Raw genomic sequence first — 13,242 nt, 5'->3', positions numbered from 1 at the left:
ATCTCTTAAGTAAACCTGACCCACCTCTGAGATTTACTTACACTAGTGTAAGTCAGGACTCGCTGGACTGAAGTCAACTGAGTTCTGCTGATGGAAAACAGGCATGTGAGGAACGTCTCAGTCCCCAGTGCTGCCTAGCGCCTGGCGAGGAATAACTAAACAGAATTTGGCCCTAAGAAGTGCTAGTCCTCAGATGCTCCCCTTCTCCCAGCCCAGCTGAGCTCCAGCCTGACTTAGGACGTTTTAAACTTTCTACCCACTTCCACAAGTGCTTCCCCCCCCCCACCCCCCACCTCCTCTGCATTTCAGGACAGAGACATTTTCTGTTCAGTCCACTTGGATATAAACAGCACAAAGGAAGCAATAAGGAAACTCCTCCCTATCCCTTGCTCTAACCACTTCAGACATGCTGCCAGCTTGCTGCAGGGTACAAATTATCACAAATTCAGGGAGCTTTCTTACCTGGAGAGGCTTCAGCTCTGGTGCATCAGCAACTGTCAGGGAGCAGATGCATATTTCTATGCAGTAGCCATGCTGCAAATTACAGCTGCTCCAAAGTGCCTGTCCATGCATTTGCTTTTAGTCGCCTGCCTCTTCACAAGTCAGGTAGGTTGGTTATCTATGAAAGTGGGAGAGAGAGGGTGAACACACAGAGGAAATCGGGCAGTTTCCTGTTTGTTTATCATGAACAAAAGCTTGTTTGGCTGGTCTGAATGTTGCTAGCCCAGCTGCTGTGGGTAGTGCAAAGCTGAGCTCTTCCTCTTAGCATGAAAGGAAGGAGAAGCAGCAAGGCAAAGTCTCCCTGGGAAGAAGAAGAAAGAAAAAGAAAAAAAAAAAAGAGTGGTGGGCAGGGAGTTTTCACCTCAGCTGGTAGAGCTTTGATGTGTGAAAGTGGCAACTAACTGCTGCTCTTTGGTCTTCTGGCAGCTCTTTACAGCAGAGAGGGCTGCAATCAGCCTCATATGCGGGGCCCTGCAGCAGCAGCCCTAGTAGGTCTCATGTTGCCCATTATCATCAGATCTTGCTGAAAACCTGGTCCCTGTAGCCTAGTACTTGAGCTGTATTCAGAGAAATACAAGTGATGAATCAATGTTGCTATCACTGTAATGACTCTGGGGCCAGGGCTTGAGATTAAAATACTGCCAAGCTTTTACCTGCACCAGGCCTCCTGGATTTATACTATTGAGGGTCTGGACCCGAGAACTCAAATGTTATTATTTGTAACATTACAAGCTTGGCTTGTAATGCCAAGCTAAAGCAACTTGTGCCTCTGAAATCATACCTGGATGTTTGTGGTGTTTACCCCAACACGCTTTGAATTAATACTAAACCAGGAACGGCCTTTGCGGGCTGAGAAAGGGGCAAGGGAGGAATGCTCAAAGCGCTGCCTTTGGGAAGAAATGCACTGCAAAGCAAAGCTGCCCTAGGACCAGAGTTAAAGGCAGAGACAGGCATTTGTGTCCTTCAGTGTACTACCTTCGTCTAGAGGGGTTAAAACCCGGAGCTGGGAGTGGAGGGACTCCTCAAAGAGTCCAGCGGGCATCACAGATTTACCAGGACAGCCTACTAACTAAGGGACTGAACTTTTGTACCTGCCTTCCCGAGCCCTTGTCCGTGCGGTGCTGTCAGACCGGTGTCATGCCAGACTGTGCTTTTTCTTCCTTGCTCAGGAAGGACTGTGTGCTTTTGTGTTTGTCCTTGTCCACTCCTTGTGTCCTCTGCCAAGGGTAGGGTGACCTCCATGCTCACCTGTCCCCACAGGGAGCCTGAGGGACACCCTTTGGTCCCCATCACCCTCCCTGGCAGCAGAGAGCAGAATTGCTGCTGCCATCTGGTGGGAGAGCAGCCTGGGCTGCCAGCCTCACCTGCTCTTCGATTTGTATTCCTTTTGCCCTCTGAAAAAGGTGTTGGTCTCTTCCCAGATGTTCTTTTTAGCTAAGGTGGCCAGTTGTGGTTAACAGCAAAGCTATAGCCTCCATCAATTACCCGCAAAACAACCCATGCCCCAAGACTGATGCTAAATTTAACGATATCTGTTGGAAAACAGAAACATCAGGAGTGCCTGTTGTGATGCTGGTGCAAGTCGGTGTCCATAGCTTTGGGGATGGAAAGCCTCATAGAAGGGCATTTATTTCTGACTATTGAACACTCAGGCAGAGATCTGGGGCGAAGCCTTTTGAGTAACTTTTTAGGCCCTTTTAGCTGGGTTGCCTAAAGAAGGGCATGCTTCCTCCAGCCTGCTAACATATCCTAGCCTTACTGGGAAAGCAGTGGCTTTATGCACCATGCTGTGCCTGTCCTTCCTCCAGAGGAAGCCAATTTCAAACTAATCGATGGGGGAGTCAAATATACTGAGTTCAAAGCGTTTTGGCCAAGAGGTGGCCAAAATGAGGAAGAATTGACCACGGAAAGCATTCCCCCTCCCCAAAGCAAAAGTTTTAGCGTGGCTGTGATCCCCGCTAAACATCAGAAAGCGCACACGGCAAAGAATTGTTATTATTTGCCTAACTGCAGAAAATGCTTCAATCAGAGCTTGTGTCATTTTAGACAGCGGGAATCCAGGCTCAAGAACCAAACCACAGGCCCACTGGCTTTTCTGTTCACAGAAACTAACCCAAAGTTTCTTTACCTCCCTTCAAATAGTATCATCCAACTAGTTCCCACCTGTGAGCATGGCTTACCTTGAGCTGAGGTGTGCCTCTGTCTCACTGGAAAGATGTGGCACACGGTGCTCATGGAGTACTCCATCCTCATGGCCAGTGCTTGCTCCATCAGGCACAGTCACAAGACAGCGCCTCTCTTATTCTTTAGGGTAAGGCGAAGTGGGAGATCTGCTGTTTTTGGACCATCTGCCTAGCAGCTCTGAGCATGAGAACCCCACTGATCAGGCAGCACTTGCAATAGCTGTGCCCTGCAGCTGGGAGCTGGTCCTGGCTAGGCCAGCAGAGCAGGAGATGGTCTCAGGACTCTGAGTGGATCAAGTGGCTTATGCAGGCTGTCTGGCAGGGCAGACTTAAGCCCCACACTAACAAAATGCCTCTTTGCCCTTAGTATAAACCACGTGCCTTGACCTTCTGTCTTGTCTCCTCACCCCCAGGTGGGGGCTCTTTCATGAAAAAGTTTTTGTTCCTGGATTATTAAGAGCAACAAGGTTGGAAAAATGCCAAACAGGGAGGGTGGGAACATCTTATTTGTTAGAGCAGCAAGAGCGGCCTGCCTTCCTGTTACCCAAGCCTGAAGCTCTTTCTATTGCCCTGACAAGTACAGCACTGAGAGCAAGAGCTCACACCCTGCCAACACCTTCCAAATGCTGTGAGAGGAGGGCCAGCGTTCTGGGAAGCAGAGAGAGTTCAACCTTTGGCTCTCTTCAGTCCAACTTTGGCCAGGGATGCCAGGGAGGCTGATCCTTGGCTATGCAATCTTGACTGTTGGTTTTTTTTGTTTGTTTGTTTGTTTTTTTAAAACCAAGGAGTCAGACAGCACCTGACACGGTTGGTAGAGGATGCCCGGTACTGGCAGTGTTTACTCACTGCTGCACAGCTCTCAGAGCAGCGGCTATCCAGCAAGTGAAAGGCTCTGTGTTTCCTCACCCAGTATTGCTGTGTAGCCCACACAAAATCAGGTCCTGATTTTAAGGTCACTGCTCCCCATCTGGATACAGATGGGTAGAGGGTCCACACGGTCTACAAGGCTGAAGGGCAGCTATAAACACAGTATAAAAAACAAGTTCAGCTAGCATGTACCGAGACAGCTACAGCTTCAAGAGCAGCTTTGAAGTTTGATGAGTTCATGGCAGCTTTAGGCATTAAGTGAGGCAGAGCGAGGGTAACGGAGCAGTTAACAGCCAGGGAACATTTGTGAAAAGAATTACACCCAAAAGCAAAGGAAATGGTGATTAATCAGACCCAGGGGCCACCGTTAGAGCCTTCAGACACCTTCTCCAGAGAGGCTAACAGCAAAAGCAGCAGGAAACACTCCACACTCCACTGAAAACACAAAACTGGAGGCAGAAGTAATGCAGAGCCACAGAAGCTGAGAAGGGATTTTAAACCCACTGTTTTGAGCCCAACACCTGGCGCATGAAACTCAGCAGGGAAATGCAGGAAACACTAAAGGGCTTTAAAAGGAACCTCGGGAGAAAAGTGGAAGCTTCCTTAAGACAGTGTCTGAAGCAGTAAACTAGAAGAATAAAGAACAAGAGCCCTGTAGAAAGAAGAGGTCTGGAAGTTATTTGCGAGTTATAGGCCTGACTGCTCAGCTGCTTAAAATACTTTGCAAGCTCAGACACCTCATCATTGCAAGCATATACCCTGCCCAGCAAAAAAAGCAGGCAAGTCTTTCCTCTCCATTTTGCCAGAGGGTAGGACAACAACCCAAAGCGGCCGTGTGATGACAAAATGAGCCCTCTACTTACAGAAATCTTCCCAGTGGTTCAACATCCTCAGGGTAGTGATCACATCCACCTGAAGCTGCATTGCTTAGGGACAGCAGACACTATATGAGCATCTTATTTGCAGGATGGGGGTAATGGCGTGCCAGGCAAGTACAGGGCCTTCTGACAGCCAGTGATAGGTTTGAAGTTCACGGCAGGCAGCGTCTGGTAGAACCCACTGCTTTTTTGATGCAACAGCACGCTGTTGGAAATAAAACAGCGGCCCTGGAAAACATATGTATGTGCAGTAAACAACAGCTCAAACTGCACGGGGAAAGAAAGGAAAGGCCCTCTGGCTTTAAAAGTGCCTACTGAGTGTATTTGTGGAGGTAAAGGAAGCCAAAGAGGACTTGAGAAGTGAAGGGGCCGAGCCAATGCTCCCAGGCACGTCATCTGAAGATCAGAAATAAAAACCTGTTCAGCCTCAGAGTTCTCTTTGTTCTGAAGGGAGTGCAACATATTCACAACCTGATTTGAGTTCCAGCAAACATGAAGGAACCAAGATTTAGCTCCAGTATGGAGGCGTGGTCCATTTGTAGGGACGCTCTTATATGAGGTTGGAGTAGAAACTGCAGAGAACTGGGCCTCCTCCATGCCCAGCAGCTCAAACGTGCTATATCTATATATCGTGTATATATATATATATATATATATATACACACATATATATGTATGTATTTACATATAAACTCAGGGTAGCCATGTTCTAGGCTTTACAGCTCTTTCTTATTTAAATATAGAAGTAACAGGAGTAGAACAGAGGGACTTGCCTGGGCCTGGTTGGGAGCAGAATCCAGCTAGAGGCTCATGTCTTGGATCCTGAGGTCTGTCCAGGCAACAGCCTACCTTCTCTCATTGAGCAATTCTGCTTGTGCCTGTGCGGCGGGAACCGTGGAAGAGAAATCTCACAACCACCTCAAGGTATTCTTAGCCTTACGTTGTCACAAGTGAAGAATTCAGCCTGAGACGATTATATTTCAAGGTTTAAGTTATTCGGATTGAGACTATTTGCTTGTGCTAAGTGACTTTTATCCAAATAACGTAGCACAAGCATGAGGTGTCTTGCTCCACTGACCCAACCTTCTCTTTTCTGAGGTATCAAAAAACACACGGTTAGGCTTGGGACCATGGCATTTATTGAAGGCTAGTTATACAATCTCACCCATCACATCCTCCTTGTAATTCAGATTCCCTAAATAAAAAGAACACTGATGTAACAGAGAATTATGCCCACCTCAGACTGCCTGAGCCACAGAGCACTGAGTCAGCCCCTCGTTGTGCGAGGCACCATTTGGAATAGACCAGCTGCTACGTTTTCTGACCTTGGTGAAAAAACTATGGTTGCACAACAGGGCAAGTGACAGCAAACAGAACAGCGTGTGGCAAAGTGGGGAGAAGTGGAGATGTCCCACTTCCAGCATGGGAGTGAGAAGTAGTTCCTGCAGAGGAAGCATCTTCTCCTCCATGCCTGAAAAACTCCATCTAGTGCTTAAGGTGGATCTCTGCTATTCTCACCCCAGCCACAGTCCACTCAATCTGTGCCTCCTGCTAACAGTGCCACGGTTCACACAGGCACAGCAGAGCCGCTAACCTAACAACTGAGATGTCCTCTTACTGTCAGTTGACACCTGGAAAAACACTGGCTTGACTGAGGAAGAAAGAGCCCTGAGCATCCCTGTTCCATAGTCCAGGACATGCAAGTCTGTAACGACCCTGGCTGAGCCAGCCAAAAGGCACTGAAGCATCAGCGTGAAACCTGATTGATTCGGCACTCTTGTGGTCAGGAAGTCTCCTGGGCTACTTGTTCATCCCAGAAGTCAAGAGATGAAAACACTCCCCAGCTCTGCTCCTGCTGCTCAAACTGCCTGGAAAGGGGCAATTCTCAAACCTAGCTTAATGGTCACTGGAGCCACTGCTCTGACCATACATGGGAAGAATGCAGGTTTGTTGTCAAGAGTGTTCAGTTTTATTTGATTAAGAATTCAAAAGGGGTTGGATTTTAATTTCCTTTCTTTTACCCAATCAGGAAATTGCAATGATTGTTTTGGAAAAGGCTGATCTGGTAGGTAGAAGTGATCAGGTTAACTACGGCTGCAGAGCCACATTCACTGTGGCAGCTGGAGGAGCACAGACTGTCCGGAGGGCAGGTAGGTGACGTTGCGGGACCGTGAGAGCTGGTAAGCGATGTCTTCAGCTGCCTCCAGTTTGCGCAGCTCAATCAAACCATCGCCTGCAGTAGCCAACGAGTTGGCAATCAGCTCAGCTGCTTTTGAGTCTCCTTCAGCAGAGATGACAGCTGCTTTCTTCTGCTGCTCAGCCTGCAAGAGAACAAATGAGAAGGGGAATGAGCAACAGAGGAAACAAGAACAAAGCAGGAGAAGGAAGATACTATTGTCACATGTAAAGGATAAATTCCCACCTCATCACCATACTGCTCCCCCCCTCAGTAGGAAACTTAACAAGAGCTAACATAAAAGGTGATTTTATTTTAAAGGTGTATTCTGTTTGACTGCTTTTTTGCCACTAGGGAGAACAGGTTTAAAGCTCATTTTAAAATTGTCTTATCAGTCTAAAACGCAGGAAACATTAACCCATCTAAGGGCACTCCTGCTGGAAAATTGCCTAAGAAATGTTTGAGATCTTCATCAGAGGAGTTAAAACCAGGCTAGATAAACTCTTCTGCTATTTAATCATCCTGGTTGTTTACAAGCATCTTACTGCCTCCACTGGATTAATTTTGGGTATAGTTTCAGGTTCTGGCAGTCACAAAAGGCTTGTGTTCTCAGCTCTACTGGGGAACTTTTACATAAAGTTATTTCTGTGGCTGCTCAGGCTCCTCACTGAGATTCTAGGTTGATCTGAGATTACGCGGTCTTGCGTGCAGTTAATAATACTGCTAGGACACAGGCCCCCGTGCCTGTGATACCAAACACCACCGAAAGCTTCAGCAACCCTCTAAAAATCCGCAAAGAGCAGGATCATTTGGGTTGCAAATCTCAACCTCAAACCCCTCCACATATTTTTGTTCAGCAGCTCTGGTAAGAAGTGACACTTGAAACGTTCACCGCTAGCTAGAGCAGGAGGAATATACCGGGAACCGTTTCCAAATCAAAGTCTCGCATTAGGACAAGGTACCTTTTCCACAATGAATCTGGCTCGCTCTGCTTCTTGCTGGGCCACTTGCTTCATTTCAACTGCCTCTGTGAACTCCTTGCCAAAGGTCAGATGGGTCTGCGGGACAGAAATTGAGCAACAAAGTCCGTAACGCTGACGGTTCACAGCAGCATTGCCGAGAACCACGCAGCTCCCATGTGGTAGGAAACCCTCCTGTATCAGTGGAACTGGAATGGACATGGAAAACCAGTACCCCTAAAAGAACTGAAAGGCGACAGGAACTCTGACAGGCAAGGCCTTCCCATCCTGTTTTGGAGTGTTGGACCTACTGAAGGGAGACAACACAAGCACAGCTCCAACCCAGCAGACAGGTAACACCAGTAACTTTGGAGATGTACCACGCGGTCCTTCCACCACAGCTTACTAAAGCACCCAGCAGAGGGAGCCCGCTCACTCGCCTCTCCCCTCCCAGGCAGGGCAGGCCTTCAGTCCACAAAACGATCCTAAACCTGTCATGCTCAATTATGTACTTATGTTCTCAGCTTGGGCTGTTTGGACACCTGCAGGCTACTGGGATGTTGCAGGGGAAAGGTGAACTTCCTTAAGGAGCGTGTTCAGTAGAAAGCACCAGGCATGAAGAGCCAAAACATACACTTAGCAGAAACAAAGTCACCTTCCTGCAAAGACTTCCTACGTGTTCAAAGCCAAATGAAAGAGCTTGTTTCCTTTTCCTCTAGCAGGCTTTCGAGGGAAATCCCAGAAGAGAGAGCGGTGCGTGTTCAAGCCAGATTACAAAGCTTTAGAGGAGCAGGGGTGGGAAGGGGAGGAGGGAGGGAAGAGCTCCCTCCTCGGGTAGTCTTGGAAGACGACACAACCAGGAGAAGACATGTTTGTAGGAAACAGCCAGGACTATCAAAGGCATAGATTTTCGCTGGAGCGCCTACTTTCCCCCTGTGTCTCAGAGCACTTGTGGAACAACAGGCTGCTCTCAAGCAATTTGCAGACTGATCCATCATCCACAGAAAGCATTTGCTCCCTATTTTAACTACAGAAACCTACAATAGTGAGGTCAGCAAGAAGACAGTACAGCTGAGCCTTCAAGGGCTTTCTCAAGGTCACAGAAGGCCAGTGACAAAACCTGACATACTGACTTGAGCTGTAACCACTAAATTACATGCAACTCCAGACAAATAAGCATTTCACCTACGTCTAAAATTCTGTCCCCCTTTGGCCATCCACTGGTTCTGTTCTCCGCTACTCTTATCTGCAAGAAGAGAGAGAAAACCTGAAAAGGGAGAACTCTTACCAGGGACACATCATCTAGAATGAGGCCGAAGGTCGCTGCTCTCTCCGTGAGGTCTTCACTCACTTGCCTTGAGACCAGCTCTCTCTGAGTGATCAATTCTCCAGCATCAAAGCGAGCCTGATATTAGGATGGACAAAAATGAGAACAAAGCTTCCAGAAACAATAGATTTTTCATATTCTGTTTGTCTTTGCACCTGTAAGCCCCAGAGTTAATCCAATTTATCTTCCAAAGCTAGCAAACACTAAGCTACCTGTTCACTAGAACTAGGAGAAAGAATGAATGATTGCAAATTTAAGTGTGAGCTGGAGGGGAGGTTTCCCCCAAAGGGAGAAGCTAACAGCTGAGAACGGGTAACAGAGAAACCTCTTGCTGTCCAGACTACACCCAACTTGAGCCTTAAGTCAAGGCAAGCCGTCAGAACGGCAAAGAAACAAACAGCATAACTACAATTATCAGCTTTTCTGGATAACCCTTTGGAGCCTGGAGAGTGGAAAGAGAAGCTTTAGTCTGGAGTATTAGATATTCCACATGCTAGCAGGTATCTCACTGCAAAAAAAACAAGGACAGAAAGGTGACAGGCAGAGCCCAGCAGCTGTCGTGCTGTCCTTACCACAACAGACTTCAGGATTTCAGTTGTGATTGAAGGCAGGACACGCTCATCATAGTCTTCTCCAATACTTGTGAAAATTCGGGGTAACTGGGCGGTCACTGGTCTAAACAAGATACGCAACGTGATGTTCACGTTCTGTAGATCTGGGGGCAGAGCGGGGGGGGGGGGGGAGGGAGAGAGAGAAGCACAAGTTTAGTGGCAAACTGTGGGGACAAGAGATGTCCTGAAGTTGGCCTTTCCAGGGTAACTAAATGGGAAAGACCACACCCTCAGGCTTCTCTTTGCCGGCAGAGACAAGTTATTTTTACTGTCCCTTTCACCTAGGGATCTAGATCCTTCTTAAAAAGATAAGACTGAAGTTTCAGTTTGCTTCTGATGCAGGGAATTATTTGCCCTCCTGCAGAGGCAGAGATTTTGCATTTAAACGGACAACCTACTAAAACCCTGCAACAAGAAGTTGCTTAATCTGTTCTGTAACTAAAAAGACAGATCAATGACTCTGTGCCAGACTGGACTCAGCACACATAGGACCACCATGTCCAGAAGACAGAACCCTTACTCAGTGATTTTCTGTAAGGTTAAAAGATCACAGAAGTCACGACCATAGTAAAACTTCTTCTCGTGCCCCATCCACCCAACTGCTAACTACAAAGAAATCCAAAAGCAACATCAGAATAAGACACAGGATATAACGAGAGCGCTTGGATCACAGTCTTGCACGATATTCAGATGCACTGCTCTCTCCTCAGGGCTGATAAGCTGCTGAGCATCTTCTCTCTGCCACCTGAGGCAGAGGGAAAGAACACCTCTGAGGCAAAGAACTCAATGTCACGCAGGTCGCTACAGTGGGCACACACTCAGAGTGACACTACTCTGTTACAGTCGCCTGGTCGAGAACACTTACCTTTGCTGCCAGTGATCACGGGAATGTTACGTGGGCGAGATCGACAGTCAAAAATGATCGGTTTCTGTACCCAAGGGATGAGGAAGTGGGTACCTTCTCCTACCACCGTATCCTGGACTCCACGGAATCGGTCAAAGATAACAGCTCTGTGGCCCGCATCAACTAGAATGAAACAGCATGGTTTCACTGTTGTACTTGCACACCATCAGAACATTCTCCATGACAGATATCAACAGTCTGTCAGGATTAATTAAGGCCTTTTGCTGCAGGAGAGTGGTGAAATTAAGTAGATTGCTAGTAGCAACAAAGCAAAAGAGACAACTCAGCCACGACTCGACCTCTCGGCCTGCTTTCAAGGAGAGCATCTCATTGACAGTTTCTAGTGAAGGGACTCCGCAATCCTCTTGCCTACCCAATGCAGAAGGTCAGTATAAACCAGCACAGCAGAGTCTCATGCCTATTTTCCCCTGATGCCACTAATAATAAAGGCACAGAGCAATAAAGACATGGATAAAAAGGATATAAAATGAACGGGAAACACTCTCCCTCTCCCACTCACCATTGTAAAGAGCAGAGTTGACAACTCCACCTGCGACAGCTAACCCCAGGCCAAACTTCCCGATGCTTTCAAACAACTTCGCGGCCATTTCTCACGTCCAGTTCTAGCCCCTTTAGCGAGTCCCTCCTGCAAAAACCCCACAAGCTTGTTAAAAGTGCATGAAGCGAGGAGCCCAGGCAACTCTGTGTCTGCACCTACAGAGCCGAGGATTAACTCCCCCCTCCAAAAAAATCCAACCTGCACCCCCGACCCGACCCCCCCCCCTCCGGGCCTCCCTGCACCCCCAGCCCCCTTACCTCCCGGATCCCTCCCCCCCAGCCCCCCTGCACCCTCCCTGGATCCCTCCCCACAGAGCTTCCCCCACCCCCTCCAGGCCTTCCGCCCCCGGGACAGGCGCCCCTTGGGCCGAGGCCCCCTCACACACCCGCAGGCCGCCGCTCGGCCCCTTCGCACGCCCCACCGCGCCCGCGCCCCGGCCCCGGCCCCGGCCCCGGCCCCGGCCCCGGCCCCGGCCCCGGCGACCCACCGCGCCCGGCCCGGCCCCGGCCCGGCCCAGCCCGCTCTCCCTCCCGCAGCGCCCCTGACCTCCACATGAAGCCGCGGCCACCTGACCCGCCGCGCCTGCGCGTCGCGCCAAGACGTCCGCTTCTCATTGGCCCGCTCCGGACCTCGGCATTCTGGGAAGTGTAGTTTTCGCCGCCCCCGCTCCCGGGAGGCCGTGCGGGAAGGCCTACAACTCCCGGCGAGCCCCGCTCCGCCTCGCTGGCTGTGTAAAGCCGCTCTCCATTGGCCCCGGCGCTCCCGCCGTGCGCAAGGCGTTCTGGGAGCTGTAGTCCTGGCCGGGGTAGAGGGGGCGCACGTCGGGGCTGGCGCATGGGGGAACCGGGGTGGGGGGGAAGGGGGATCCCGGCATCCCGCCACCGGCTCAGGCAGCCCCAGGGCAGCTGCCGCCCCCCGGCTCGGCTGCGCCCCCCCCCCCACCCCGGCCCTTTGTGGGCAGACCCCTGCCATACGCTCAGTCCGCTGGAGCGGGAGAGGCCGGGCAGCCGCCAGCGTCCAGCCCGGGCTCCCCACGGACGGGGCGGGGGTGCCGGAGCGGGGGGACAGAGGCGCCTTGCGGCCGAGGCGGGAGCCGGGGGCCGCTAGAGGGAAGCAGCGCTCTGCCATCGGCTCCGCCAACCGGGCTGAGGGGGGGGGAAAAAGAGAGGGGACCCCCCCCACCCCCCCCCCGCTTCCCAGGCAGACCCCAAAACAGCCGCCTTCCCCCGCCTGGAAACCCCCGGCCGGTTTCGCCTTTAACGCGACGCCGCTGAGCACGGGGGACTTCGTTACCCCCGGCGGGCGCCGGCGGGCACGGCCGCACCCGGGAGAGAAAACCGCTGCTTAAACCCCGCTTTCTCCCCGACGCCCTGCGGGAGCGGCGGGTCACCCCGGGGTGGCGGGGGGCGGACGGGACGTGAGGATGGCCCCGGCGCTGCGACGGCCGCTTTCCGCCGACGGACGGGGCCCGGCTTTGCCCGGCACGGCCGCGGCAGCGAGCTCGCAAACCCGGCCGGCACGGCTCTTTTGTGCCTCGACAGCCCTGGGAAGCGGAAAGCCAGGAGGAAGAGGAAGAGGCGAAGGTGTCTGGGGACCCGGCAATTTTGGACCCCATCCAAAATGATTTGGGAGCCAGATCCCGGCACCCCTCTTCCCTAGGTGCCGTAAGGCTGAATTTTGGCTGCTCCTAACCCGCTCTTGGCTGCATGCCTCCCTCGAGGAATAAATCCCGGGAGCATCCGCCTCTGCCTGCGCCACGGGAACAACGTCCGCCGGGGCCGGGGCCGGCTCGGGTGCCTCTTCCGCCGGCGCGTCCCCGAAGGACGAAGCTGCCCCAGGAGGCGTCTCTCCGCTTGCAGCTAATCCCGTAACAACATCCTAATTGGTGATAAAGCCACGGCTATAAACACCCAGGGATTTACACCCTTCCCGCGTAAGATTCGCACACGGGGCACGGTCGCTACGGCAGGGCTGCGCGGACGCGGCGGCCGGAGGTCTGCAGCCCTCCCGGCTCAGCCCCTCTTCCGCACCGCGCGGCCGCCGGCGCGGGCCCGTTCGTTGCCGCCGTTTGTGCAGCTTCGGCCCCTGTCCCGCGCCGCGGGAAACTGTCTCGGCCCCTCTCCCGCGCCGACGCGCAGCGCCCGCCGCTCTCCTCCCACCGCCGCTGGGGCGGGAGCCGGTGACACCCGCCAGGGAGAGGGTTTTGGGAGCCCTTGTGCTTTCTGCGCTGCCCGGGCCGGGGCGGTGGGAGAAAAAAGGGCCTTTTGTGCAGGGAAT

General features: G+C 51.7%; 1 protein-coding gene across 2 annotated transcripts; it reads right to left on the bottom strand.

Moving 5' to 3' along the window:
• Positions 1-5,551: 5,551 nt before the first annotated feature.
• On the bottom strand, positions 5,552-11,598 carry PHB1 (prohibitin 1). Of its 2 annotated transcripts, none has more exons than XM_068918912.1 (7): positions 11,512-11,598; positions 10,927-11,052; positions 10,368-10,529; positions 9,464-9,606; positions 8,853-8,969; positions 7,568-7,663; positions 5,552-6,750 (listed from the first exon to the last, which is right to left on the bottom strand). In XM_068918912.1, the coding sequence occupies exons 2-7, from the start codon at positions 11,012-11,014 to the stop codon at positions 6,538-6,540; spliced, it is 819 nt and encodes a 272-aa protein (XP_068775013.1). In that variant the 5' UTR covers positions 11,015-11,052; positions 11,512-11,598; the 3' UTR covers positions 5,552-6,537. The 2 variants fall into 2 exon arrangements, with proteins under 2 accessions (XP_068775013.1, XP_068775014.1); XM_068918913.1 differs by having other exon boundaries at positions 11,453-11,540.
• Positions 11,599-13,242: the final 1,644 nt, after the last annotated feature.

This window comes from Struthio camelus, chromosome 25 (assembly GCF_040807025.1).
Source record: "Struthio camelus isolate bStrCam1 chromosome 25, bStrCam1.hap1, whole genome shotgun sequence".
NCBI lineage: Eukaryota > Metazoa > Chordata > Aves > Struthioniformes > Struthionidae > Struthio > Struthio camelus.
This window is presented reverse-complemented; position numbering and strand designations above follow the sequence as displayed.

Coding starts and splice junctions, on each gene's coding strand:
- PHB1 (XM_068918912.1), bottom strand. CDS start 11,014: ATGGCCGCGAAGTTGTTTGAAAGCATCGGGAAGTTTGGCCTGGGGTTA. Junction 9,607..10,367: donor CGTGATCACTGGCAGCAAAG/GTAAGTGTTCTC, acceptor CTCTGCCCCCAG/ATCTACAGAACGTGAACATC. Junction 8,970..9,463: donor AAATCCTGAAGTCTGTTGTG/GTAAGGACAGCA, acceptor TCCTAATATCAG/GCTCGCTTTGATGCTGGAGA.